The sequence below is a fragment of the Neodiprion lecontei genome, chromosome 4, assembly GCF_021901455.1.
Source record: "Neodiprion lecontei isolate iyNeoLeco1 chromosome 4, iyNeoLeco1.1, whole genome shotgun sequence".
In the NCBI taxonomy this organism is placed as follows: domain Eukaryota; kingdom Metazoa; phylum Arthropoda; class Insecta; order Hymenoptera; family Diprionidae; genus Neodiprion; species Neodiprion lecontei.
The window spans coordinates 27,704,623-27,731,551 of record NC_060263.1 but is presented as its reverse complement, the minus strand read 5'-3'; the positions used below and the strand labels follow the sequence as shown (position 1 = coordinate 27,731,551).

Here is a 26,929-nt window from a genome sequence, read left to right as displayed (position 1 = left end):
TGGTCGTAAACGTCATCTTCGCGGCGGCGGCGAGCGCAACCGAAATAGACAACAAGTGTCGCCCGCGGATGCTGAAGTCCCTTCCACTCACGCATGCCTGCGCGCACGCAGGACAATAATTACGCGGGATGGAGAAAAAGAAAATTACTCGGCTTGGCACGCGTGGAGTCAACTTTGAGCGGAACCAGCCAAGAGGACGAGCACTGAGAGGCTCTCTCTCCTGCACGCGGAGCGTGACAAACGATTCTTGTTCGCCGCGAGCTCCGCCTTTTTACGCGCTGCAACGAGACGCGAAAAATAGCATTTTACTACGACCGAAGTGTCCGATTCTCTTTATTCTCTCCGACGGTTCACGCTGCGCAGCTTCTTGGCTATTTCGGAATTTCACTGGTCTCCCGCTCGCCTCCGAGAATTCTATCTAAACTTTTCGACCTTTCTCTCACCCGCCAACCCAGGTGATGGACAGGTAGGATAATTATGGAGATTGAAAAAGATGATACTTCGTAATTACGTATAATTAGTATAAGCTCACCGAAAATTTTAATATACCCACTAACTCATGCGCTGCTCCCTCGCTCCCTTGGCTATGGTGTATTAATCACTTCTTTTATTACTTATAAAACGACGCGAAATTATTAATAAACGGAATTATCATTCATCATCTACTCTTCTCACTTTAATGAGCCACTTCTAACAATAACATTAGCTTCTGTCACTGTTTCATTTTTTTTCTTTTCTTGGCTTTTCATGTGAGAAAATCACTGGTTCAAAAATCTGTTTTCATGATTCATAAAATGAATAGTTCGACCCTGGTATTCGGATTGAAACATTTGTGTTACTATTTTCTGAAGACTGGTATTGAAAACGGTTAAATCAATGTTTGCTGAGGTGTGTGTCGTGAGATTTCTGGTGTTTAATACATGCAACGTAACCCCAACATTGAAATTATTTTTTGATCATCTACCAGTTACGGGAGGTTATTAAAAGGATACGAATTTCTCATTTTCATGTATTACATGGTCGCTACACGTGTTCCAAGATACAGATAATAATTATTAGTGTAAAAACTAATACCAACCTATTGGTATTCGGAACAATTCTCAGTTCTTCATCTGAACCGTCACACAACTAATGATGAATTTCAGAGCGACTTTCTTCACGAGGAAAGTCTTTCACCAAAACATTCCAGTTCTCTTTTCATCAGGCTGATTATCACCGTTACACAAAGGATGTGCGAAGAATTGCAGGAAAACACCAGAGATACAGAAAGAGGAACGGAAGTCACATCTCCGAAGTAGCGAGCGTTATATCCATCCTCGAAACTACCTTGCTAACTGGCATAAGTTTTCGGCTTCCAATCCATTAATCCCTCAATTAATCACGAAGATCGTGCCTTAAGGGAGCACTTGTCGCGGTGCTTAGAGTTGCCGTGGTTGACCGTTGGTTCACCGTCGGCCACGGAACTTGCGCTACTTCGTATACTCCGACCAGTTTCTACACGTGGAAATAGACCAAACTCTACCCATTATTATTTAATGCCTGGCCATGTCCTAAACGGACCGACTAACTGCTCGGCGGCACCTTCCAATTCGAGGTAATAATCACCGTGTAAGGATTCTGTTCAAGGGTGCAATTCGCATTAATCGACACCCCAGTGCTGTACATCCCAGGATTACTAAGCTGAATATCCAGTTCGGCGTTCTTGCTAAAACCTCGAGTCGTACAGAGTACATTCTATCCTTTGGTAATCCGGAGAATCGGTCAACCAGGAAGGCAAAGAAATTCGTAACCGGCGAGCAATATCCTCCTCGAGTGATAAGAAACACGTCATATCGTCCACTTCAGTCGGGAATCAATTCGGCGCCGATACTTGATCAAACGGACTGTAGGAACGCGATTAAATTCACGAGTGGTGCGTGCTGGGTATAAGGTACACCACGTGACTTGGGATTCAACGAGGTAAGAGGAAGGAGCCGCGAAGGGTGAGCTTTTCGCGTTTCGCAGGGCGCAAGAGTTGGTTTCGGTACCGGGTGCCGGGTAGTTAAGCCTAGTAATGATTTTAATTAAGGGCTCAGGGTCTAGCGCTGTCGAGAGTGAAGTATAGAAAGGTGAGAGGGGAGAGGAGCTCCAGAGGCGATGCATCTGAGGAGACTGGCAATAAGGCAATATAGGATCTCTTCTCGCTGCTGCAGGTTTGGCCGTCGTACCAGAGGTTCTCAGCGTGATCGTACACTCTTCATTCCGAAGTCAGCTTGTCTTTCGAAAGCCAAGCTCTCCAAGCATATTTCTTCCAGAAATGAGCTTGACCCTCAAAGAATGACCTCTGATGATAGTCGGCCACATTTTACAACCATGATGACGGAGAAAACTTGGAGCGCAGACGAAGGGCTTGCGGAAGATCTTTTTGGCAGGTTGAGAACCTCTTGGCGCTAAGACAGGTTTGTGGGTGGAATCCAATAAGAGCCCTTGGAGGATGGGTTGCGTCATTTACCCCGAACCCCAGGCCTGGTAGTTGGACCGTCACTGTTGCGTTAGCGAGTCGAACCTGCGGATGCTTTGCTCCTGCAGTATATGTGCTCCTCCTTAGATGCAGGGTGAAGATCAGTGACCGCTTTGTGGAGGAAGCAGACTACCTCACCCTCTCTCTCTCTCTCTCTCTCTCTCTCGAGAGAGAGAGAGAGAGAGAGAGAGAGAGAGAGAGATAGAGAGGAATTCTCCCGCAAGGACACTCAACCGCGGAACTGGAGCAGGACAAACTTTGACGAAGAGTTGCGCTGCAAGCGGCGAACAACCGGGGTCTTGGAGCCGAATGCCTGGCGTGTGTGCACTGTGAGGCGTCCGCCGTGAAGCTGAGCCATCGGAACCGTGGCACTTGGCCGCAAATTGAATCTCACAACCGGTGGTGGCTGCTGTTTTCGCAACTCGATTCCGACCCAGTTTCCCGGGATACACGAACAGTTTTCCACCTCAAGTTGCTCCTAGTTTATAAACTATTCTCGGTACCATATTTTCCACCGAGCTGCGCCGCTGCTAAACCCACAAGTCGAACTTTCCGTTACTCGGAAACGATGCCTTCTCCAATAAAAGTGCATAAATTTTCTTTTTCCCATCGCACATTGTGCATCAACGAATCGCAGTCTCAGCTCGACCCAATCAAGTCAAGTGTGGGTCCGCAATGTTGTGCTGCTTTACACCCAGAGAAGTTTAGAGCAATTATTATTTCTTACTCCTAATGAACAAGGAACGCTCACTTGTCGACTGTGCCTCAATCCTCGACTTCGTCCTTGTGCGTCTGCGCACATTTCGGGATTCTCGTGAACGCTTCACCGCAAGGTATAGAGAGAGAGAGAGAGAGAGAGAGAAGAACGTCCGCATGAAACGGTGAACCTCCGTCCTATTTTCAGGAAATGACACGTGACGTAGAATGGTGAATGGCCGAGGATTTCCGTCAGTAGAACAGAGGCCTTTGTTATTGGCTTCGAGACAATACCTCTGTGGCAGAGGATTATCAATCCGAAGCCATGCCCGGCTCTTGCAGGACTAAGCATCCCGAAGCGCGCCCGCTGCGATTCGCTGCGCAAGAAGTTTATAGCCGCTAACGTAGCTGACCGAGTCCCAGCCTGACTTTACAATCTAATCTAGCTCAGTCCTGGCCTCTGCCTACTTGTTATATTTATCGATCACTACACAGTTTCGGCTTTCCCCTCGAGGCGGGATACAGGAAATTTCCCTACTCGCAGTTACATCAACGACGTCAAAGATATACGAAATTTATTCATTTGATTTTTTAAAAATTTCTTTTTAATTCGGAGAATTATTGGTTAAAATTTTTGCATCTGAGAAGGCGCCAGCCCTTGGGAACGTCATAAATTTTATGAGATACAATGACGCAACATATCTCGAATGCATAGACGCGAAAGAAAATTTGCTCCCTTTGGAGTTTTTCAGATGGTCAGAAAACATTGTTACGGCCTACGGCCTACCTTTTTCCGAAAATTTATACGAGCGATTTGCGTCAGAGACGAGGCAAAGTTTGGGTCACGAAAAACACGGAGCATTATATTATACAAGGGAGGTAAAATCGGGGCACGGTGCAAAAATTTTATTGTTTCTCGCAAAATGACGTGCAAGATATTTGATGTTGTTGTCCCACGGGGTGAAAGTGTTTCGTGCTATAATGCGAAAGGGTAAACTGCCGGAGGAATAAAATTGTAATTGAGTTAAAAAAAAAAAAGAGGGAGGGAGCAAAAACGGAAAGAAAAATATTGTGGCAGAAGGTTCTAAAAATTCTGCATTCAGATGAGGTCTGCGTTTATAAAGGTGACATTTTAAAAGAGAAACGTCCAAAGGGCAATCATTCTATCCTGTTATCTCCCGCGTTATAAACATGCCCTGAGGCGTATAAAAGGGAGAACAGATGAGCGGGAGAGTAAAGGTAGAAGCGGGAAGCTAAAAAAAAAAACAAAAAAATAAAATAAAATAAAATAAAATAAAATAAAATAAAATGGAGGAAAGTAAAGACGTATAAAAAGAAGAGAAAAAAATTGGAGCACGTCGCGCGATGTGACAGTTTAATATTATGAACCGCTGGAGACCAGCCGTCACACGTGGAGCGGGCTGTCGCAAATGTGTATTTATGCTGGCGATTCCTGGGTGGAGTGGAACGGAACAATAGAGACACGCGAAGAAAGATTAAAGAGGAGATCGCGGTGTGGTCGCAAAGTGGCAGCAGTATAAGGTACGAGTCCAAGAACGTTGAATGCAGGAAAAGCGGAAAGTGATCCGGGGAAAAGGTGGGGATGACCCGCATAAGTATTCATGGGGCGTTTTGTAATACGTCACAAATCTAGATACAGGGAAGGAAAAGAATGGCGTTAATATATCAGATTTAGAGATGAGCTGCGAGTTAGACGGGGAAAACTGGAGCCGAAGCCCCTGCCAAAAATTCTTAGGAAAGGGTAAACACAGCTAGCGGGGAGCCACGGAAGATAAATCTCGAGTCTTGCCACGTGGGTGTACGAAACGTAAGCCGGTGTAACTTACGATTGGATCTGTCAACCACGATGGGGGTTGGCCGTCGTGGGAATTAGTCGGCTCTGCTTATCCCGAATCCTCGGCAGATCCCATCGCCAATTAACGGCGAAATCTTATTAAGCGGTATACCCGCAACTCGTACCCCACACCTTTTCGCCGCGCGTGGACTGATCAATTCCCTCGAAATCGAGAGCCATTAAACCTCGGCGAGAGCCAAAAACGATGAGGAAATACCCGTTTCTCGATAAAACGTATACGTACTATACGTGTGTATGTATCTCGGGCAGACTCGTTCAGCGCAGCAGGTCCTAGACCTCGCACGCATCTGCACCGCCGAAGCTTTTCCGGAACGAAATAGGCAAGGAAAGTCTTTGGAGAAAGAGAAAAGACCGTGCGGGACACGGGGAGCTCGATGGCGACGTGTTCTGAATATCGAATCAGGGGGGGGGGGAATCGGATAGCGATAAACGCGCGATTGAAAGCCTTTCGGATCCAACCGTCGGAGTCGGGCTGAAGGTGGAAGGTGGAAGTTGCAGAAGGAGGCGGGAGCGAAGCCCGCGGAAGAACTCTTGCAGCCTTCCAGCTCGAATCCCGTGCTCCGGCAAGCTGGGATATCGATAAGCCATTCGAATTTCCATCGAGATCCACCTTAACGACCAATGATAAGGTATGGTTAAAAGACACGGACCAATGGTAAGAGCTGATTACCGCAGGCTTTGGTCTCCGGTTCCACGAGACCAACGCGCCCCGCCCTGCAGGCTGCGGGGTCTATGACCTATCGGTTTATTCCGGTAACCTTTATTGCCTTCCTTTCGGAGCCTCGAGAGATTCCAGATAAAACGTACTCAGAAATGCCCATTGTCCGCGCGACGGCCCTGGGGACATACCAACTGGCCTTAGCTAATAGCCGAAGCCATTGGAGAAATATGGAGAAAGTCTAGATTCGAATCTCGATTTATTCACTCGTGGATCAGCCCGAAAAGGCGGTTTCAGATTTAATGCGCGTATTATGACACCTCGGTAAGAAAAAAAAGGAGAACTCCAAATAGAATAAAGTGAGTAATAATATAATGACGTACAAGAATCCACCGTGCAGGCTCCATGGAGCATCCATTGATATATCGTCGAAGTGTATCAGATGGAATTGATACGTTTCGTAAGTGTCTGAACCGACAATGCGCTCCACCTCCGGGATAAGTAGTGCGATCATCTTATCCGGATATACATACATGCCGAGTCAAACGCGGTGCGCGGGGTTGCCAAGAAGAAGAATGAAATAACATTCAACGATTCAAGGCAAGGAAGATTTCAAAGAACGTTTTCAAGGGGGTTTGCACTCGGCTCGGATCTCTCTCCTCGTCACCCGCCGCCATGCGATGTATTCAAATTCGGTGGCATGTAACGCCGGTAGAATTTGATCTCGTGATGTGACTCGATGCTGCGGATATCACCGGCGGGTCTCGTATAATGATATTGAGATCTGCATCGTGCGATGTCGAGCGAGAATCGCTCGGTGGCAAAAGCCCCGCGTAAACTGTCGAGGCTATCCTTATCAGGTCCGGCAATGGGATCGAGGAACAGTCGATCTAACGTCGATTAATGTCGGCCCCAACCGCCTTTTGCAGCGTCTCGCCGTTAACCCTGATATCGAGTGGCTGGCGTGGAATGCAGAGTCCGGCGATTACATAAAAACCGATCGACCCAGCTGGCCCGCGGGTTAAACCAAGTGGAAACTTTGCCCTTCCAAAACACCGAAAGAACTCTCGAGTCGGCTTATATTCCCAGAGAGGTGGGCCGGGAATTCCCTCAGAAATAAATAGTTCGCCAAAATCCTTTTCGATGGGGTGAAGGGCGTTACGCGAGGCCTCGATGACTCGCGATAGAGCAAAACCCGTGTCCCTTATTCTCCTTCTCTCGATACCTCCTCCAATCATAATGGCATCTTTATTGCAGTCAAGCCAATGTCGGTCCCGTGTTAAACAAGGCTTTGTCGTCCCAGAGATTCTTGTTACCGAGCTAGATGGACCCTCGCACTCCGAAATAATTAACAACCATAAAAAATGTAGGGCTGACAGGATCCACTGTAGTTCGTCACTTGCTACTGTCAGTGTAAAACTTACTCCGAGAATACTGGTCTCGCATATAGGTGAGAACTTCTGGACTTACATTAGTCGATTACCGGAAAATACAAACGAAGCAAGAATATTGTTGCAACTCAGCGTCATCGAACCACGCACGGATGAACCTGCGGACTAAAACGCACTTTCACATTCGAGATGCGTTGTGTTCTGGATCGGTTATTTTTTCGGTTCGTTGTCTCGCCATTGTGTTACACGTCGATGTAGACGATGCCGCCGTAGCTACCTTGCGAGGTGAATACCAAACGGATGGGCGCAAACTTGGCGCGAATAAAACGTCCTCTTTACAGTAGACAAGGTTCCTATTCTACGTCGCCAAGAAACGCGCGAGTTATCAGTTCAGCCATTCGGAAAATATCTCACTAAACCATGTGGATGAAAAAACGGTTCGGTACAAATCGATTTTGACAATGTTTAAATACACAGATTCAACTTCCGACAGATTGGTTAGATTTAAAGCAAAGTGAATACGGTATTGAAACGATATTCTTCCTATATATTAAACTTCGTTGCTCGTCATTTGAAGAGGCGATATCTTTTACTATCAGTGGCAATTTTTTATTGCATCACGTCCCATCAGTTTTATCCGAGCTTCTTTTGGCCACATTTGTGGATACGGGAACACGAATCTTTCAATCAACTAGATGCAGCTCGCAGCGAGTGTAAAGCGCACAAATCCGTCACCCTGGAGATGTTGACTTCATTTCTTATTCCTCGTCTACTGACTTTACCCAGCCCGGTCGACTGCACGCCCTGCACACTGAGATCGAACCTTTTTGATCGTCAAGATTATCGTACATACAGATTCGCACGTTCATGGATGTTCGAGGAGAGATGTTCCGCAATCGTCAGACGCTTCGGGTCGGGTGTGAGAAAAATTTTGGATAGGAAACTCATGGGTACGAAGCGAATAAACGTCGCCCCTTTTATCGCCGATTCGATAATCTTATCTTCTCTTCTCGCCTGTACACGAAAGTATCGCAGGCGGCGAAAGAGAAGGAGGGGGGAGGAAATGCTTAAATTCCTATTTCTTTTATCTCTCAATCTCGTTTGGTTAAATTCGAATGGATTGAATAGTTTGAACTATCCCCACAGGGTAGGCGGATCGGGGACGAATGCCCGGCCATTAGAGTTGGAATAAATTCGAATTCGTTCCTTTCTCTCGAGCGAAATGGGATAAGGTTCGACAAATTTAGGGACCAATAAAACTGTCGCCTGTCCCAATGTAAATTTACGACTAAAATAATTGCTGCTTTACATGTGATCTTTGATTTTTTTTTTTTTATTCTCTTTCCGTTGTCCTCTCCTCCCTTTTCGTCTCCCTCCCCGCCTACGCCTCATGCCGATCCGCGCACCTACATCTGTCCAATCTCTGAGGCGCTCCATGTCTCCGGATCTCTGACCTCGTTCCAAAAAATTTCATTCACCTTTCATTTTCTTTCCCTTCTCGCTCGAGATTTTCTCATTCTCGTCCTCTCTTCTTCCTCCTCTCGACCCTTCTGTGGCATCATTTCCAACGTGATTTAATATACCAACGGCAAGAGCTATGGACTCTACCAAGATCTTGCGAAATTAATTGTTTTACCGGCATGAAAAATAGCAAGCCACTCCCTTTTCCCATATTTTTCCTCTCGCCCTCGTCTTCAACAGGATCATTTATCGCGCGATATCTTCAACGTGTCCTGCACGCGTGAAAAATGAAACAAAATCTCGAGATAATACGAAACCAGCTGCAGTGATGGAACTCTTCGAATAACTTCCGCAATTCTATGTAATATTATACCAACGATAAAACCTACCGTTTCATGTATGTGGAAATATTTATTAACAAAGCGATCACACAAGTCAAGATGTCAGATATGTCTGGCTTTTCTTCAAAGGTTCCGATTCAGCGAGTGTAGTTTGATATTAATTGACAAAGCATTCGTGACCTGCGAACAACTCGAGGGTGAAGCTGCTTGCCAATTTCTTTCGCACGACCAGAGTCTTAGCACCCGCTTCGCAATTCTCTGCAGTAAAAAGTTGAGAATTGGCCTGTCATATAAGGGGTAAGCCCGTATGCAGAAAAGTGTGTTCCCTATCTCCAGGGTTATAAACTATCGCAATATACCCAAGCCTGCGGCTATAGGGGAACGTGGAAAACGTGGTTCTCGCCTCTTGGCGAATTTCTGTGCCTTGTGCACGTCGTCCGCCCCGCGGGACGTCGCGTAGGTGTGCAGAGGAAAAATAATAAGAGAGATGAATCGTCCTCGCAGTGATGCAGCGTCGGCAGAATTGATCGAATTATATTAAGTCGGATAGAATCGGGAAAGTTTTGAAATCGTTTTATTTTCAAACATCGAAAAGAAAGACAGGAAGAAAGAAAGATATTCAGATTCAGATTCGGAATTAGATTTATTAAGGAGAGAGGGCGAGTGAGAGTGAGAGAGAGATAAAGCTGATCAATGCTATTATTCTTCGGTAGAGTACTAGAACACTTCCGAAAAGTTTATAAAGGAAGTCTGACGCAAGTTCGCGAAGAGCGAATGAAAAGCATTACTCGATCTCATCGGAGAATCGCGTGCACCGGAATGTGGCAAAATTCTTGTTGGTTTGGCTCATAGCATTGCTGAACTCTCAGCTGATCTTTTCATCTAATTACAAATAGTCGATCCTTCGTTCCTCTCGGGAATGAAGACGGATCGTTTCCGTGTTTGTAGCCCAGCCGGCCGGCAGCGAGAAAAAGATAACGAGAGTCGAACTGATAAATGGCGAAGTAATTCTACTTCCCTCGACTTCTTTTTGACACCTCTCGAGGCTTGTAACAGCTTTTGCGAACCGGACTCGAGGGGTCGTCTCCACTGTTCTCAATTCACGAGCAAATTCACCAGTAAGAATTGCGATCTCGACGCCCTCGGATGATTTACGTGACCGAAGTTAATTTGAACTTCCTTCCCCACGTCCCGGCTTCTACTTTGGAAACTTTCAACTCCTTATATATACCTGCTTCAATATATAACGCAGGGACGACGGAAGACGGCGAAAGAATTATGCAATTTTTAAATCCACCTTTTTTTCATTCCTCCTCTTTCACTCTTCCTATAAAACTTGGATACATCAGTCGCTTCTTACAGAAAAATAATTGTCTTCTCTTTACCGAGTTATGAATATTAAGAGGTTCCACGCCGGGAGATCCAATGAGAGCGTCGGGCGAAGGACCACTTTAATTTTCCGGTTGACGCCTCGAAAGCTAAGGGGGTTGCCGCTCGCGTTAACGCTAACCTGAAGAGCGTCGAGCTGCCAGCGGAAACGCGGGGTACGTAGCCAATGGAGCCAATCGGGCCAATGAAATTCTCACCAAGATTCTAACTGCCGGTGTTCGAGTGACGATTGAAGTCCTCCGCCTTTTGTCATTTCGTCTGAGCTGCTGGTATTTGCACCGAGCATCAAAAGGGCCGGATGAGTATTTACACGGTATTTATCTGAGTTTACACCTGAGGGAAGCTGCTCGAGTGAGGCAATACTCGCGTTGTTATCGAAAGCTGTGAAACGAAATGGAGAAACCGACGGTTTACGTTTATCACAACGATTTCGGCCGAGCTTATAATTATAATTCATCTCGAAGCTGGGAGATCGCAGGTCTGACAATGAGAGAACGGATCAGTGGAGGAAACGGTCGTGGTTTTGTTTGTTCGTTACAGTCTCGTCACTCTTTGGACGGGGGTAGGAACCATGAAATTATTTTCACGTCACCTACTTATAGGTGGCGTCTCCCGAGAGAAGCACCGCGGATCTTTTCACCAGCTCTGGGATGACGACGAGAAGGAGTACGACCTCAAGACCCACGAGAGATACCTTGGGCTCTGCGGCAGCAGACAAGGGAGAAGAGGGAAAGGAACGCGAGGAGTGAGGGAAGAAAATAAAAGGTTATTTTAGGAAAGCCACCGGCACTGCCGCTGAAGATGATAGATTGAGGCGACCCAGGAAGTAATTTGGAAGGAACCTTTTGAAAAAGAACGAACCCAAGGTTCGCTCGGTTGTACGTTGTGGCAGTAGCAGCAATTAAGAGGTTCAAGGGTTTTCAATGAGTATATACGTGTGTTCGGGTCGATCGAATGCACCCGCCTCTTTCTTGGCCGAGATTTAAATCACTGATTTCGCAATCAACCCTTGGAGCCGAACGGTGAGAGTCGTTTCGAGATTAACGAAACTCGGAACAGGATTATTTGGAAAATCTCTCAATGGGGTGTCCGGAAACACCCGGCAAAAGTATCACGGCTGGTCCACGACACGTAAATGATTCGATTCCTTTCTCAGGGGGCGTACAGTTCAAGACTCGATGATGATAACCGACCGCCTATACTGCGAGGGTACAGGAGGAAGAACGCGGGAGTCGGCGGGGTAATCCGATTTGCCCGCTGATTCGATTTTCAATTTTCTCTTCGGCGCCCCAACCCCTTGAAATCCACGCATTTCCCTGCCTGGCTCTTCAGCCCGCAACTCCGCCTCTCGAACTCCGTTTCTTCCCCCCCACGACTCCGGCTTCTACACTCGTTTTATCAAGAAGGAAACTTTCCCCATTCTCTCTCGTTCGCTGGTGGAGTTCAATTCCCGATGGTTGGTTTGTTAGCGGAGTGGGAAAACTATACGAGGCGCACATCCAGCGGTGTTTTCCGATTTGCTTAAAGTTCACCAATCGCCTCAACTAACAGCATACGGACTTTTGGACGGGCCCAATTCATTTCGATATAGGAGCATCGAGGAACTACCAATTTCAATCCAATCTCTAGCTGAATTCAATTTTCTCACACCTGGGTTGTAGCCTGGTTCAAATGACGGATGAGAACCGGTATCCCTGCCGTATACAGTGCTCCTCAGTTCATCTAAAGTTATCAGGAAAGTCATCTGAAACGAGTTACACGCGTTCACTTTGGCCTTCGAACGAGCTATCATTCGTTTGGTTTCTCACAGCGCACTCCTTATGATGTCATGCTCTTTTAAAGTTATAGGTAAATTTAACCGTATGGAGGAAATCACCACCGCAATTATTCAACAGCTCTTTGCCGGTTTATTTTATCAAAACCATGTATAAGTTACTTATAAGAAACAGAGTAGGTACTTAACACTGGAGATTGATGAGCAGTTCGTACGGTTGAGGAATCATTGCGGAAAATACGGAACTTTAGTTTAATCGCGCTCTTATTCACTTCAAGATTTACTTCAATTACGTTGAGAAAGAGTTTGACAAACAGATAATCACAAATAATATGCACATCTTCATGTTATGGTTGCAAAGTATTCCGGTAGAATAAGGCAATGAAAGAATATTTATCGTTGTAAACGCACCTAATAAAATATAGCTAATTGCTAATATGGTGTACGCTTATGAGATTTGAAACAGAAAAAAATACTAATTGTAAGAGAGACGCGAGGCCGATTACACCATAACCTAGACTACTAGTGAAATGGTGCACGTTACTTCTTTGCGATTGGGAATGTTTCGAAGTTTTAAGGGTCATTTCAGATGTACTAGCCGTACATAGGTTGTTCGAGGAAGTAATACTTCTACCGGAAAGTGTGACACGAGAGGTCGGGTCATTTGGGCAGAGATAGGAATTTAATTTTTGTTTTGTGAACGTTTGATGGCATACACCCCTTTGCAATGATCGTCAAATTTAGATCGCGTTTTATTTAGTAGATAAACTTTTTGACCTGCTTCGAAATTTTGGCAATTGACATTACGACCCTAATACGTAAACTCGGAACGATGCTTTGCTTATTTGAGGTTAGACTAGAGACTTGAAGAGGTGATGCACGTCATGCGTCGGTACAAGGAGAGTAGATATGAGGAAGTCCGCGGCGTGTTGATGAATATCAGTGTGATGATCTGGGTATTAGGGCGGTACCGATCTCAGATCCAGATTCTCGTACATCCAATATTTGGCATTTCGAAAGATGACGTGTTCAAATGCGATGTGCAACTTCATTTGATTATTGTTATTGGCTGGATTTCGGTTGGCTATTATTTATTTAGGGAAAACCAAAACTTGCCATACATTAGCGCTCGTACAAGGACAAAATTTCCAAACTCAATTTACTTGAGATTAACGTGTTTTCTTCTCTTGGTTGCGCTTTCGAAATAAAAGTTTTCACTTGCCTTTCGTTGATCTTGAGGATTCAGGCTAAGGATGGCTCTGAGTGCTCGACGGTGACTAGATATAATATGATATGATATGAATTGACAATATTTAAGCACGATTACTCTGGTTGCAACAACTGAATTATTATCTCGATCTAAATGGATGAAATGATTTGAAGGTAATTAATTTGGTTGCCTCACAAAATAGATCAAATATAATAGTTAAGTTAATTCAAATTTAAACTACGTAAAAATTAAAATAATTGAATATTGTTATTAAAATGATGATATTCAAATAAAAGAGAACTACGGAATTTCTTCAGTTATTTTACCTGTCTTAATTCTAAGAGATTTTATGAACCACTCTGTTCTCATAATGGTTTTGAACTGACTGCTTAAAAGGTTCTCGATCAATTGCCTCGATCAGAAGGTTTTGAAGAACAGTCTTGATTCTGCATAATGCAACTCTCTTCTGAGTTCATTATTTAGCATGCGGTTTTCTACCGTTCCTCCAGATTGGCTTCTTTCATCTATACAGAAGTTAGGCCAATGGGGAAGTTTCAAGTATGTATAGATATTATTTTGGGCCTTTTTATCCGCCCTGAACTACCCCTGCCCTCTGGGTCCAGTGCAACGGCTGAGTTACATCCACTACGACTTTTCTCATAGTTGCAGGTAAAAATTATCGTACTTGAAACATATATACAAAGATAACCTTTTCTAATATTGCGACATCCTACCCAAAACAGATAATATTTGATGGATGGTTTTATTGCACTGCGTGTGCATGTCAGGTGTTTTGTCCTCGAAAATACCTTTCAGTGTATTTGGGCATTTATTTAGTCATCAGCGAATATTTAAAGAATCCCTCTGACGCACCGGGAAAAAGGACCAACCGCGCAGACGATTTGAGAAAATTAAACAAAATTGCATGATATCAAGAAAAGTTATGAAACAATTTAGAATGTATCTAATATCTAGGGGTAGAGAGCGTCGAGGATGTGACACTATCGCAATCAAATTTCCACACGATACACAGTTATTCGATGCATAATGGTGAATTTCAATTGCACCAAGACATGACGACATTATTGAAATTGAAGACTGGTTGCAGGGCATTCTTTCCTGGCGAGTTTCTGATTTTGTGAGATACACGCGTTGAAAAAAAAAATTATTTGATAATAAAAAATGATAATGTGAAAAATGAAGAAAATTAATAAAAGTCGCATGTAAATGAATCTTCAGGGTATAAAAATTCAACACGACGTTTCGCCCTTGACATTTCTTTTCTGTGAGACAACAGCAGGTTTTTCAGCGGGGGAGCATCGCAATGCTCGGCAGAACTTCTTCTGCGGTAATATGGCAAGGAGCATTGATATCGGCTGGATCATTCTGATAAACTTTAGAACCCAGATCTCAGGATAGATTGATGATATGACTCCGATAATCGACGGAGCATCCATCACGAGGTACAGCCTCAAGTACATGAAGTACTTCTTTTTCGTCTTCCTGTTGTTTTCACTTGCGACGACGGTTGATTTTCGGATATTGATGACCTTGTACGTAGTGTAGATGAAGAGAACGTTGTTAAGGATGAAGGTGATCACAGGTGCCAAGCCAACGTAAAAGATCACTTTATAATTCACCCCGTCGTAGACGCTCTCGAAATTCGGCTTCAGCACTGACGTTGTTGGTATCCATGGACAGAGTTCAATGAAGCAGGTGATGGCAGTAAACACGGAACTGGAGCCCCACACATAGGCCGCATACTTGAAGGACTTCCGGGCTTCCACAGACCCTGTCATGTCGTTGCCGTGTCTCCACCTCAATCTGGTGATGGCCAAGGTCATTTCCAAGCATATGACGTTCAACCAACAGACGGCACCTATCGTTGTGAACTGCAGCATCAACCCGAACACTATGTACAACCAAGTTGGTCTCAGAAGCTCGTAACATAAAAAGAAATATCCCATTACAGATAGAACTACCGCGATGCAAACTTGGCAGATGCAACAGCTCAGTACGGCTTTGTCGTAGGCGCGATTGCGAAGTTCGGGGTCGAGGATGCACAGAACGACGACGATGACGAAAGGAATGCCGTGAATTAAATACGCGCCAATCACTATACTCGCACCCCAGGGGAATATGGGAGTGAAAACACCGTCGCATCTTTTCGGCCGCTCTCTCCAATCCACTGGGCATGACTTCACGTAGACTGTACCGTTGCGATCATCGACATCCATGCACATATCCACTTCCGTTAGGTTTCGGGCATATTCCAAGTCAGCAGCTTGTATGTCGTTCACGCTTTCGCCACCTTTAAAATCCAAGTTAATGTTTCTATTTATTTTAACCGCCAATTCGTGACCAATAATAATTAGTTGCCAGTACTCTATCGTTCATAATAGTCGGCTGGTACTTCGAGAGGTCATTTAATGAAATGCAAGACAGATTGAAGCGAGTTACACAGTCGTAATGCGATAGTTCTCAAGCCTGTTCTATTCTGTAAAAAGTATTTATTTCCGAGCAGTTTAGAGTGTATCTAGGTCTCTCTATCGGTCTTCTTCGATCCCCCCCTTTAATCAAGTGTACATGCAGCGATAGTTCCAAAATAGATTAGATTCGTAAATCAATAGAGAATTATTAATTTTTATAAATATCAAATCGCATTCAATACAAAAGGAAATTGAGGATTTAAATACATTATCTTTTAACGTATGAGAGTCGTTGAGTCTATAATATTAACCCCCTGAGATTCTTCACTGCTCTCCGATTGACTAAAGTGAGAGAATATTTTACTCAAATTTCATTGCAATATTAGAATTCTATGTCGGAAACTAAATGCTATTGTTACCGATTAAGTTTCTGTAGGTGTGAGTATAATGGAGCGAAACTTTACTTACTTCGATAGCAGCTGGTGGTATTGAAGTCCGTTTGATTGCCATAGTTCGCCTCGTTCAAGATGAATTCGCTGTTGCTGTATACGGATATCACGCATTTCAAAGTCCTTCCGAAACTGTATCCTTTTGGGCAGCATTTAATGATTTCACTTGAAGAACCGACAAGTAGCACGGTAAAATACACGAGCGAGAGAGTGGTCAACATGTCACCAATTATTTAATAGGACTGTCTCCGACAGTGCCAACCACTCCACGCGCGTCTCGTACGCTCGACTAAAACTATACTAATCGTAAACAAGAAACCGCATACCTCACTGCAAGCCCACTCCGTTACTTCAAGCTACGCGTGACTACTCGGGAATCCTCATTTTTCAGACGGAAACACAGACTCGCGTCAGATGTGGTGTTGCCCATGACGCGTGAGTACGGACTGAATGTTGACTCACTCTTCGAATACTGTAGTGGGGTCGATCTTTAACATCCTTTACACGTGTTAGTTCAGATTCGATTGTTATCGTGGCCCACCACACCGTTCCACTTTTTGGACATCGGTAAGCAGAGCGTCTTGAGACACTCGGTATACATCATCGCGTATTTTATTAACCGTCGGTGTTCTGTTCTCTGTGTAAGTAAACCAGTCTGCTGCTCGGATTCATTGGCCTGTCAAACGCATTATGTTTTTTGTTATCCGAGGTTACCAAATAGGCAAATCGAACCTATACGGTTGCGTCGTGTCGACATGTTAGCTAGAAAATTTGTAGATGGTTTGCTGATGACATAAGCTTTATTAGCTTTTGCGCATTTGTGTGAACATCTCATGTTTTCTTCTTCTACAGGTCTGTAATCGTACAATGCAATCTCTGTTATCTTAATATGAACTATCCGCAGAAAATAACGGGGCGGAAACCAAGTGCCCGCAAAAGTTAATGATACTATCCTACTTGCATTGTCTGCAACGCAAACCCAAGAAATGCATGTACCGCAGTTTCTTATTTATTTGTTGTTATCAGTGAACGTAGATGTACTTATTGTTAGTGGAAGTACAATTAATTATGATGCAATTCACCATGTACCAAAGAAAACCCGGGATACATAATTTCCTTCTGATCCAACGTACTAACCCAATGCTTAGACTGTATCACTCTGATGTTACAGCAACTAACGATTCTATGAAACAATATCTGAGAGAGAAATTCGATCGTATTCTTTACGTAAGACGAACTTCTAATTCGTGCGGATAATTGCTCCTCTACAAAGCACTGTAATTTTATCATCAAAATCCCACGGTGGATGATCACATTTCAATATTATTAATAGTGCAGTCTATTCCGCGATGTTTAACATATTATTTCGTAAGAGATGGCACCTGCCATTATAAGCTGAAAATATTCGTTGTGTAGGAAGGTGTCTTCCCGGCCCCGAGCGACGATGTATTATTTTTTTTGACAATTGCGCGTGAACGGAATATTGGTGTTCGGCTTCGATACGTGTGCACAGGTTAATCTTTTCCGTTCAATTTCTCCAAGTTTCAAAAGTCACTTACTTCAACATTCTCGTAGGTCATCAAATTAAAGTTCAACAGTCAATAAGCTGTCACGATTGCGAGAGACATTTCGTTCGTACGAATGAAAACATTTTAACATTTCGTCGTGTGGCGGGGATATCGTTACACACTCGTGTTACGCACTTCTTTAAGAAATATTGTGTTATTTATCAGCGGCAGACCTTGAAGTTGGAGGAGAATTTTCGGTGACTCGTACTCACATCTACACATTAGAGAGGTACTTTCTCAAAATGCAAACGGAAGGACATTTAACAATAAGTTATATGTATAAGTAAGTGCATGGCCACTGCCGACAATTGGAAGCTATTAAAACTTGGACAGTTGCATCATTACAGAAAACACTTTCATCGATTTCCGTTATATGGTAGTTGAAGTTATCTGGAATCCCGAAAACCACTGCCGCTACTGCATAACACAACCAGCTTAAGATATTTCTACCGGTAGTAGAAAGACTGCTTTCATCAGTAAGTCTTGGAAAGATCTGATTGTGAAATGGCCTGCTTGCAATACTTGTAATAAAGTAACAGTTATTTCTGGACGTAATGCTAATTATAGTCTTCGCTTCGCTAAATTTGGATAAAACGATCACAGAATTATGTAACAAGTCTTGCGACAGTGGACAAATTTTCGTGAAAATCTAAAATATGTGGATTCATCTCGACCGTTTTTAACGTTCTTGTTAGGTCAATAAGAAATTGGTAATTTGTTTCACAATCGGCAAGGGCACTACACCGGCAACTGACATCTAAAACCAAGACTGATCGATGGAAAATCTTACGGAATCTTTGGTTTCATCTGAAAAATGTTATCAACTGAATGTAGATGATTCGAAGCCTTCCAACGATGAATCACACTACTAGAGGATGTGACGGGATACTGACAGAGGTTAGTTACTGGGGTGCGAACATCGTAATGCACATCAATGTTATTCACGTAGTACTATGCTTCACAGTTGTTGTCTCCTACTCTATCTTCGGCGACTTACATAGATCGCTGGACTTACAACCGCGTAGTTCTGCGACACAACACCTGCCTTATGATGATGGGATGCACTTTGACCATATCAGGCGTATGCACGCTTTGCCACTGGGAACTCAATGGCGTCTTGACGGTTCTCTTGTGGTTAAGTCTACAATTCTTCACCCTAGCACCCGCTTTCTGGTTGAATGTTATCTGCTTCGACATGACCCTGGTGATCACATAGTTCCGACGGCTGATTGGATCATTCGACAACAGCGAGAGGGAAGAGAATCGCAGATTTCTCGTGTGCGAAATATTCGCCTGGGGAATGGCTCTGGTGCCAACTTTCTTGGCTGGAGTCATGGAACTATGCTCAGCGGAATCGGTTATTCGGGGTTTGAGAGCAGGCAACACGATGTACAGAGAAGGGCCGAACATCACGGTCAACTTGTACTTCTTCTTTGTACCTCTGGCCACCCTATTCCTCAACAATATCATGTTTGTGTACGCGTCCTGGAAGAATTTCACCGTCCAAAAAAGCATCGCTACTGTGAATCGAAGCAAGACTAATACCCTGAAGAAAAAGTACTTCCTTTTTGTTAGACTCTACCTGTTTATGGGTACTCCGTGGTTCTTTGGGATGCTCATGGCCTGCTTGAATCATCTCTGGATTCTCAAGACTTGACAAATAATACAACCAGATTTGTGGCTTTTCATGCTGTTAACAAAAAAACAAGTACGACGAAGCATCGCGGGCAAGATCGTCTTTAAAAGAACTGGTAACCAAAGCTCGATGAACTTTGCAGAAAATATTAGTTAAATTATACACATGACACTCACATCGTAATTCGAACGCTGCCCTGCAGCGTATGTGTTCCACCTTACATAGCCACTGCAATGATGCAAAAGGAGTTGTAGATATTCTTGTACATGTCATGGATGTAAAAATAAACAATATTCAACCACAGCTGCATTGGGATCAAATAATTGATTGAAATTCCATCCACACTGAAACTTGTCGGAGAACACCAATTATGACTCATTGTTATTAAAATATTATGACTGAATTCAAAGTCTTTAGAATCATCCCTATCTCTCGAGTTGGATTCATATTATAAACAAAATAGATTATGCTGTACATGGAACTAACAATAATGTTTCGGTGAATACTTTTGTGCTAAAATTCGCGAGCTTGACGCTTGATTGCAAGAAACTTGTGGAAATAATGAGGTCTGTTCATAGATTTTCACAGCCAGTATGAGATGAATTAAGAAAATAGAATTGAAACTTTGATAATGAAACAAGCTTGAATACCATATCAAATAATACATCCCAAATTAATCGTTATTCTATAATGAGCCTGTTATTGAACGCAGGAATTTTTCAATTCCGCATTCCCTAAATGGATAAAATTACCCCGCTTGAAGCGTTATTGGTCTTGCATCATTAGCAAGTGAATACCGTAATCTCAAAAGTTATTTTTAAATCTTAATTTCTACAATAATTAATCCCACTACAAGTAACATTCTTACACCACAGGTAGGTACAGGTTTTAGAAACTTTTATAAATCGGAATTTCCAAAAAACGTGTGAGCTAATTACGCATAATTTTTTGCGATGGCGGCTTTCATTAGTGCAAAATTTATGTTCGTGGTTGTATAAAAACCTTTGTCCAAGAATAAACCTTTCCTGTAAAGATTGTAATTCCGTAGACGATACTTTTCTGATAAATCTGTGAACTCTGTTATTAGACCGATTTCTTTTTTCTCGAATCTTGTTCTAGTCGAAGAGCATGATCTCTACTTTTTCTCCGATTGTACATAATTGGCTAGCGATAATTCGAGTAAACGCAAGAAATTTCAGAACGTCACCAGCGCGCGGCTGCCATTCTTTCTTCTCAAGGCCGATTCGCTTATTAATCTGCGAAGGGTGGCATCTCCAGCAATTACTCGTCCCTATCGCCGCGAGATGATCTAACTGTGTTACCGGACCCCTTTCCGTCATCTTCGCAGGGAAAATCCCTCCGAAACAACACCACCCTTCCAGAACACCCGCCTCCCCTAAAGAAAATATCAAACCATCTTCACGGAACGCTCAGTCGATGGTCCGGACGAGTGAAAGGGGAAGATGGAAGATGAGGAATGGAAGAGGCAGGGCAAAGATAAGGCATAGTTAGGGGACGTTATATTTCCATGAAATTCAATTTAACCAAAGTCACGTTTCGCATCAGGCCTGATATCTGAACTTTTGAAAGGTATGCGACGTAAGTGGAAAATGTTGAAAACCATTCCATGGTCATATCCAACTAGTTCCAGCCGGACTCTCGTAATGCATTAATAATTTGGATAACCTTCAATCGTCCCGGTATGATTTGCTATTTTCGAGCCGAAAAAATACGAGTTTCCACGTTTTCGATTTAGACGTGTAAAAAAAAGTAATCGCAAAAAATTAAATACACACACGCTACACACAGGGTGAATAAATTGAGTATGAAATCACAGCGTTTGTTGAATCTGTTGACTACTACGCTTTGGTAAACATTCGGTTGAATGTATAGAGGGCATAAAGAGAGCGAGAGAGAGGGTGAGCTGTAATCCTCCGCGCATTTAATTATCCATGTTCATTAGCGTATCCCGATTGGTTGATCGGTGATGGATCGATGTGACGTCATGGGAGGATGTCCAATCAATCAAAGGATAAGCGGAATTATCCGATTACGGGAACCGTCGCCGCAAACAACTACCCTGGCTTATGGATTCGGATTTGATCGAAAACTTTTCTAATCGGTCCACCGATGGAGATTCTCAGCCTCCCATTCTATCCCATGAATCATTGAAAGGGCTGCTCGCTTCCTTTCTCTCGAAGAAAATCAACACGTTTCACGCTGCTTGATTATGTAGTGCCGATAAACACTGACCTCAGATTATAACGAAAATGATGATATCATTTACTGTGTGGGTGCGAGATCTGTTTCAAAAATGTTCCAAAAAATCATGCCACAGAAAATTCACGCACATTAAATATTTTTTATTTCTGTATTACGCACAGCGGCCGAATGAAGTATTTCGGAGTCACTTTCAGAGAATATTATCATCAGGAACAACGATTAGGAAATACCTCTAGAGCCGAGATTTCCGTTGGTTGTCTTTCCAGCTTGCTGCAGCTTTGTACCTGTTGCACGTCAATTAATCTCTCTCGTGAAGTAAGACCGAGGTTCGACATTGATTGACGCAAATAAGAGAAGATCTATTGAACTTGCAGCTGGGCGGGTGTCTAACAATGCGTTATACTTACAAAGTCGTGAAACTCATTAGGCGTAAGAAATTTTTTAGTGTGTTAAAGTTGCAGAGTACGATCATTTTTATCAACAACTTCGAGAATAACTTTACGAGGGTTGTGTGACAAATCCGAAGGCGAAGAAATTTTTAAACTTTCGAAAAACCAATTCACTCAGAGTGGAACGCGGCTTCTCACAAATTCGGCAACGCCATCGCATTTTACGAACCCACAAACGTGAAGGCAGTTTTATCAAATCGCATACCATCTCACCCTTGAATAACATTACTGTTTTACATTTCGTGAAGTGAAACAGAGATACGAAATTGTCAATATCCAAATGCAACGGAACGTTGTACTGAAACAATCATTTTCCTGCATCGTGTGTCTTTTACTCTTAAAATTTTTCACAACAGCTTCTGGTCTTACATAAATTGACACTCAACTGTAAATTATTTATATCCTTTTTTCACGAAAACGAATCACACGCAATCTCAGCCAGTAAATACATTTTCACCATTTCGACGGACAGTCGACACGCGTCTTTCAGTTCAAATTTGATTACAGACACGTTGCAGAATGAAAACGGCCTCCTAGGAATAAAATTAATTCGTTGCACTTGGCGCGAAGAGACTACGAAGCGTGTCGCGGCACCCTCGGCAGGGTGTCATAGATACACATAGATACAAACCGGCAGCATCCCCTATCATAACGCCGCGCCGTCACAACTGAACCCGATACAAACTATTTCATTTGCCGTCCGGCTCCCTCACAAAGTGCCCATCCCTATAGCGGTCGGTGTAATGAAATCATAATTCCATTTGGGGTGACAAAAGTCACGAAACGGGAGAAGCTGCATTCGCGACTAGTCAGATCGAAGTTTCTCTTAATTCGAAGACGCGATACAAATGTCGTTAAATATTAATGCCATGTAATACAGTAAAATTCCGGTACATGTATCTCGGTACGAACTGTGGCTGGTTTATTTATCTCTTGTTAATAATTTGAGTGACAGGTTTCACTGTTCATTCCGTCGCATCGTGCATAATAATGAATTATGCGCGTGGTGGACTTGTTTGCAAGATAAAAAGGCAGAAAAACGGAGTTCGAACAGACACGAGAACGCGTTAACATTTTTTCAGCGCATATAAACGATCGTATTAAGGTTTGTTTTGTACACGTCACTGGTATAAGTTATCGTTTTTGTGTTTTTCTATTCTTTTTGTCATCATCTCGTTCCGTCGCCTCCGCTTTTTACTTTTATTTTTTGAGAACAAGGATAAAGCTTTTGAGAGATTTTCCGAACTTACAAGTGGATTGCCTCGCCTTTGCTTGTTCAATTTTGTAGCCTATATACATAATACATATAGGGGTATGTATACAAAATAAACGCCGGAGGGAATAAGACTAGGTGGACCGGTGCGAAAGCTATTGAAATGAGACCATTCGATACCGGAACGCATAACTTTGGTTTTATTGGAAATTTAACCGTAAAGCTATACTACAGGAGAAAAGGGGGCCGATCGAGTCTCGTGGGACGCTCAGGTCATTTCGATGAATTTCTATTTATTGATCTGGCTACAAGATTCTATATAAAATTTACAAAATCCACAAAATGTAAGGCCTCGTTTACATAAATACTCCCAGACCCGCCCCGCCCCCTGCAGCTTCAGGCCAATGCACCTAGGTGTGATATACAAGAAACATCCTCCCTTCTACTCTGCCCTTGCAAAATTTAACGGTATGCTCCCAGGATCGATGTACGCGTGTCAAATATACATTCACTCCGAACGGAAAAATCGTTTTAGCAATGATTACTATTTTGGTACAGACGGTAGGAATTGCTACAGAAGCTAATCGTGCCCTAAGAAGGACTTGAGGAGCAAATATACAAATCCCCATTTATTTATTTATTTTTTTATTTAATAATTTCTGTTTTAATACTTTTGTACTTTTTTGCAAAACGGTGCTTTTCGCATAATAATACAGCGGGGAAAATACGACATTCTGTAGCACGCGAAGGGGGACAATACAGTTATTTCGTGGCAATCTCCATTAATCACTGACAAGAAAAAAACGACTCCGTTAAATATACGAAGCAGAAAGTAAATTCCTCGCAAGCTTAGGCGCTTGAAGGGATTAATCAAAGAAGTATAAGCGAAGTATCCTTCGTTACTAATTGAATTTGTTGGAATAATTAGTGAGGGTTGACTCTCCGCGATGTAGCGATGTGAAGGACTTCGGAGAGTCGGTGGTACTGGTTCTACGTTTTAATAAACAACCGAATTTCAAATCCTCGGCTCTAAATTGCTGAAAGAGGAAAAGTATTCCGTAAATTCCAGAATATCGAGAGACCAGGCTTTAGTTCTCCGCGACTGCATATTCAACGAATGCTAAGCGAGGCCGCGAGCTATCCTGGAACTTATTCGGGAATTTGTTCGCGTGCCAGCAATTCATGTCGATCCTACGGGAGCAGAAAATCTGGCTTTAGGTCAGATTCACGGAGGCTGAATGGGGGAGGACACGAGAAGAGAAGAGGTTGTCAACCACACCCTCTGTACGGAACAGTCACATATGCTGTACAAATTCAATCTTCCCTATTGTCAGCCAGTGAATTGTAAACTCACGAGGATACTAGTGTGTCGAATTGCAGAGCGGAAATCATTTCGAGGAACTCAAACAGCGCTGCGCCGTATTCACCGCAGCCTGCACCTGCGGTTCTTGTAGATTCGATCAACAATATTGACACAATGATTACAAAGGTCTTATAAGCAGACTAGGTTATACTGGCAGAAAATTTTCGTGAAAAATCGTGATACTTATACGTATTCTAGATCAAGACATCGAGTGCCGTTTGGTGGAGGCGAACGAGTAGTTTGACAATGTGGAAACATTGGAAAGATTAGAAAATAGAAAGACCGCAATGTCAAATTTTCAAACACACGAAAATCTTTTAAATACAATCTGGAAATTTGAAAATTCGAAGTACAAAAAAGTCGAAATACAAAAAATAAAAGTGTAATATAATCATATAAACAATTTCGACATTTCTATGTTCAAACGACTTGTTTTATTCATAAAAATTTTGACGACTTCATGCTTTGAATTTTCGATGTCTCAACTTTCTTCGTTTCGAAATTCTATGAAACGGATTTTCGCGCCTTCGGAATTTATCATGCCGATGCCTTCAAGTTTTGAAAAGTTAAGTGAGATCTGATACCCACCAATTAACCGAGACCTTCAATTTCCCCCAGGGAAAAGCGAATCGAGGCTAATGAATTGAACGAGCTATTGTGACCGGATATTTTTCACCTGGCAAAACCCGGCAGTGACAACTCATCCTCATCCATAACTGACGGGTAGCGTGACGTTATTTAGGCGAAAACACGCGGCATTGTCCACTAATCTGTTCACCGTTCCAGTCCTCACGCCGATCGTAATGCTTGCTGTGAATATGTCGTACACAACCGACCGTCCACGCAGGCAGATAGAAATACACGCGCGATGCTACCCATACATTATCACGCAAACGAATTAGCATATGCCGGAGGCAAACATAGGTGGGCGGTTTGACGTTTGATCCCACAGCGGGTGTTCAATTCCTATAGATGACACTTGACACAGGTGTAGCACAATTTGGGAAAAGAGCGCTGTGACGTCGGACGGCTGCACGGATTGCATCGAAAATTTAATTACAATTTATGAGACCGGGTTCCGTGCGTCGGGCACTGATTTCGCGTCGTCTCCACGCGTGTCCCACGCTTCCTTCGCATGTCCTGGAACACGCTGTTCGGATACTTGACCACGTCACTGGGACGGATTATCAACCTGCCCCTCAACATCTAAGAACCAGAGCCTTGAGCTTTGATGATTCGTTGCGGGACTGCGGAGATTGGAAGGTGTGAGCGTCGGTATATTCGTCGGTGAATCACACGCTCGGAGAGGTGATTAAAGTGGGACTCTGTTCGACGGAATTCACCGCGGTAGACGATTCACAATCCGTTGCAGGTAAGTGAAAGCGCGACTGTCAACGGCGGTCCGTTTCGTTCCGCTGCTCTCATCTCGGGTTCGAGATGAACGGATCGTGGGGAGGAAAATAAGCGGAATAAATTTAATTCTAGTCTGTTCGCGAGCCGTCCCGCGTCGCCAAGCTGGGAAAAGAGTCGCTGAAGGTGGCACGTGGCATCAGACGATAGAAGTGTAAGAAGAAGAGAAGGAGGGTGAAGAAAAAGAGAGAAGTATAATAATAATAATAACTAAGAAAAAGAAACAGCGTATAACAAGGAGAATAAAGGAAAGGAGACATAAGAAAGACAAGCTTTGTTTCGGCTTTTCATGAATTCTCCAAAGCCGCGGGAAGCAAAAGAGGAATGAGAAAAATGGCGTAAAAAAAAAAAAAAAAAAAAAAAAAACAGAGAAGGAAAAAGACATCTAGAAAAAGAGAAGTAGAAGGTAAAAAATGAAAGGAGGACTGCGGAGAATCGCCCAGGGCTTCGCGATATTAAAAGGCAAAGTTGCGCTTTGTTACACTCCTGGAAATGAAGATATTTTTACAAACATACCTATCGGCGAAATTTCTCAGCTTCCTTTTCCCGAAGATTCGCCTTTCAAACTCTTTGCACGAAGACAATTTCATTCCGACACACGCCCCACGAGAAGAATAGGAATCGACGCACGCCTACAACTCCCTAAATCGTCGTTTTCGAAACCCGCGGATATTGATCATACAGCCAACTCGCAAGCCCGTCACACACCTATCATTGTGCCTAATCGGTGTCCCCATGTGAGCGAAAAACCCAGTGCATACAGAACTGCCCATCCTTGGACCTGAAAAAAATCGAAAGAGAATTTCGTTGTTATTGTCAGAGTGTAAAGTACCCGAGATGTACCGCGGAGATTTTCTTCAGTCTGTTATCCGTTGCAGTATGTATAAAAAAAA

The 26,929-nt window shown here is 43.3% G+C and overlaps 2 protein-coding genes across 2 annotated transcripts in view; both read right to left on the bottom strand.

The window, feature by feature from the left end:
• Positions 1-26,929, bottom strand: part of LOC107219892 (cuticle protein 19.8) — a 230,372-nt gene that overhangs the window by 91,906 nt on the left and 111,537 nt on the right. The gene's annotated exons all lie outside the window — the stretch shown is intronic.
• On the bottom strand, positions 13,567-16,492 carry LOC107219845. Its single transcript, XM_015658189.2, has 2 exons — positions 16,194-16,492; positions 13,567-15,607 (listed from the first exon to the last, which is right to left on the bottom strand). Exons 1-2 carry the CDS (start codon positions 16,393-16,395, stop codon positions 14,547-14,549), a joined length of 1,263 nt encoding a protein of 420 aa, XP_015513675.2. The 5' UTR covers positions 16,396-16,492; the 3' UTR covers positions 13,567-14,546.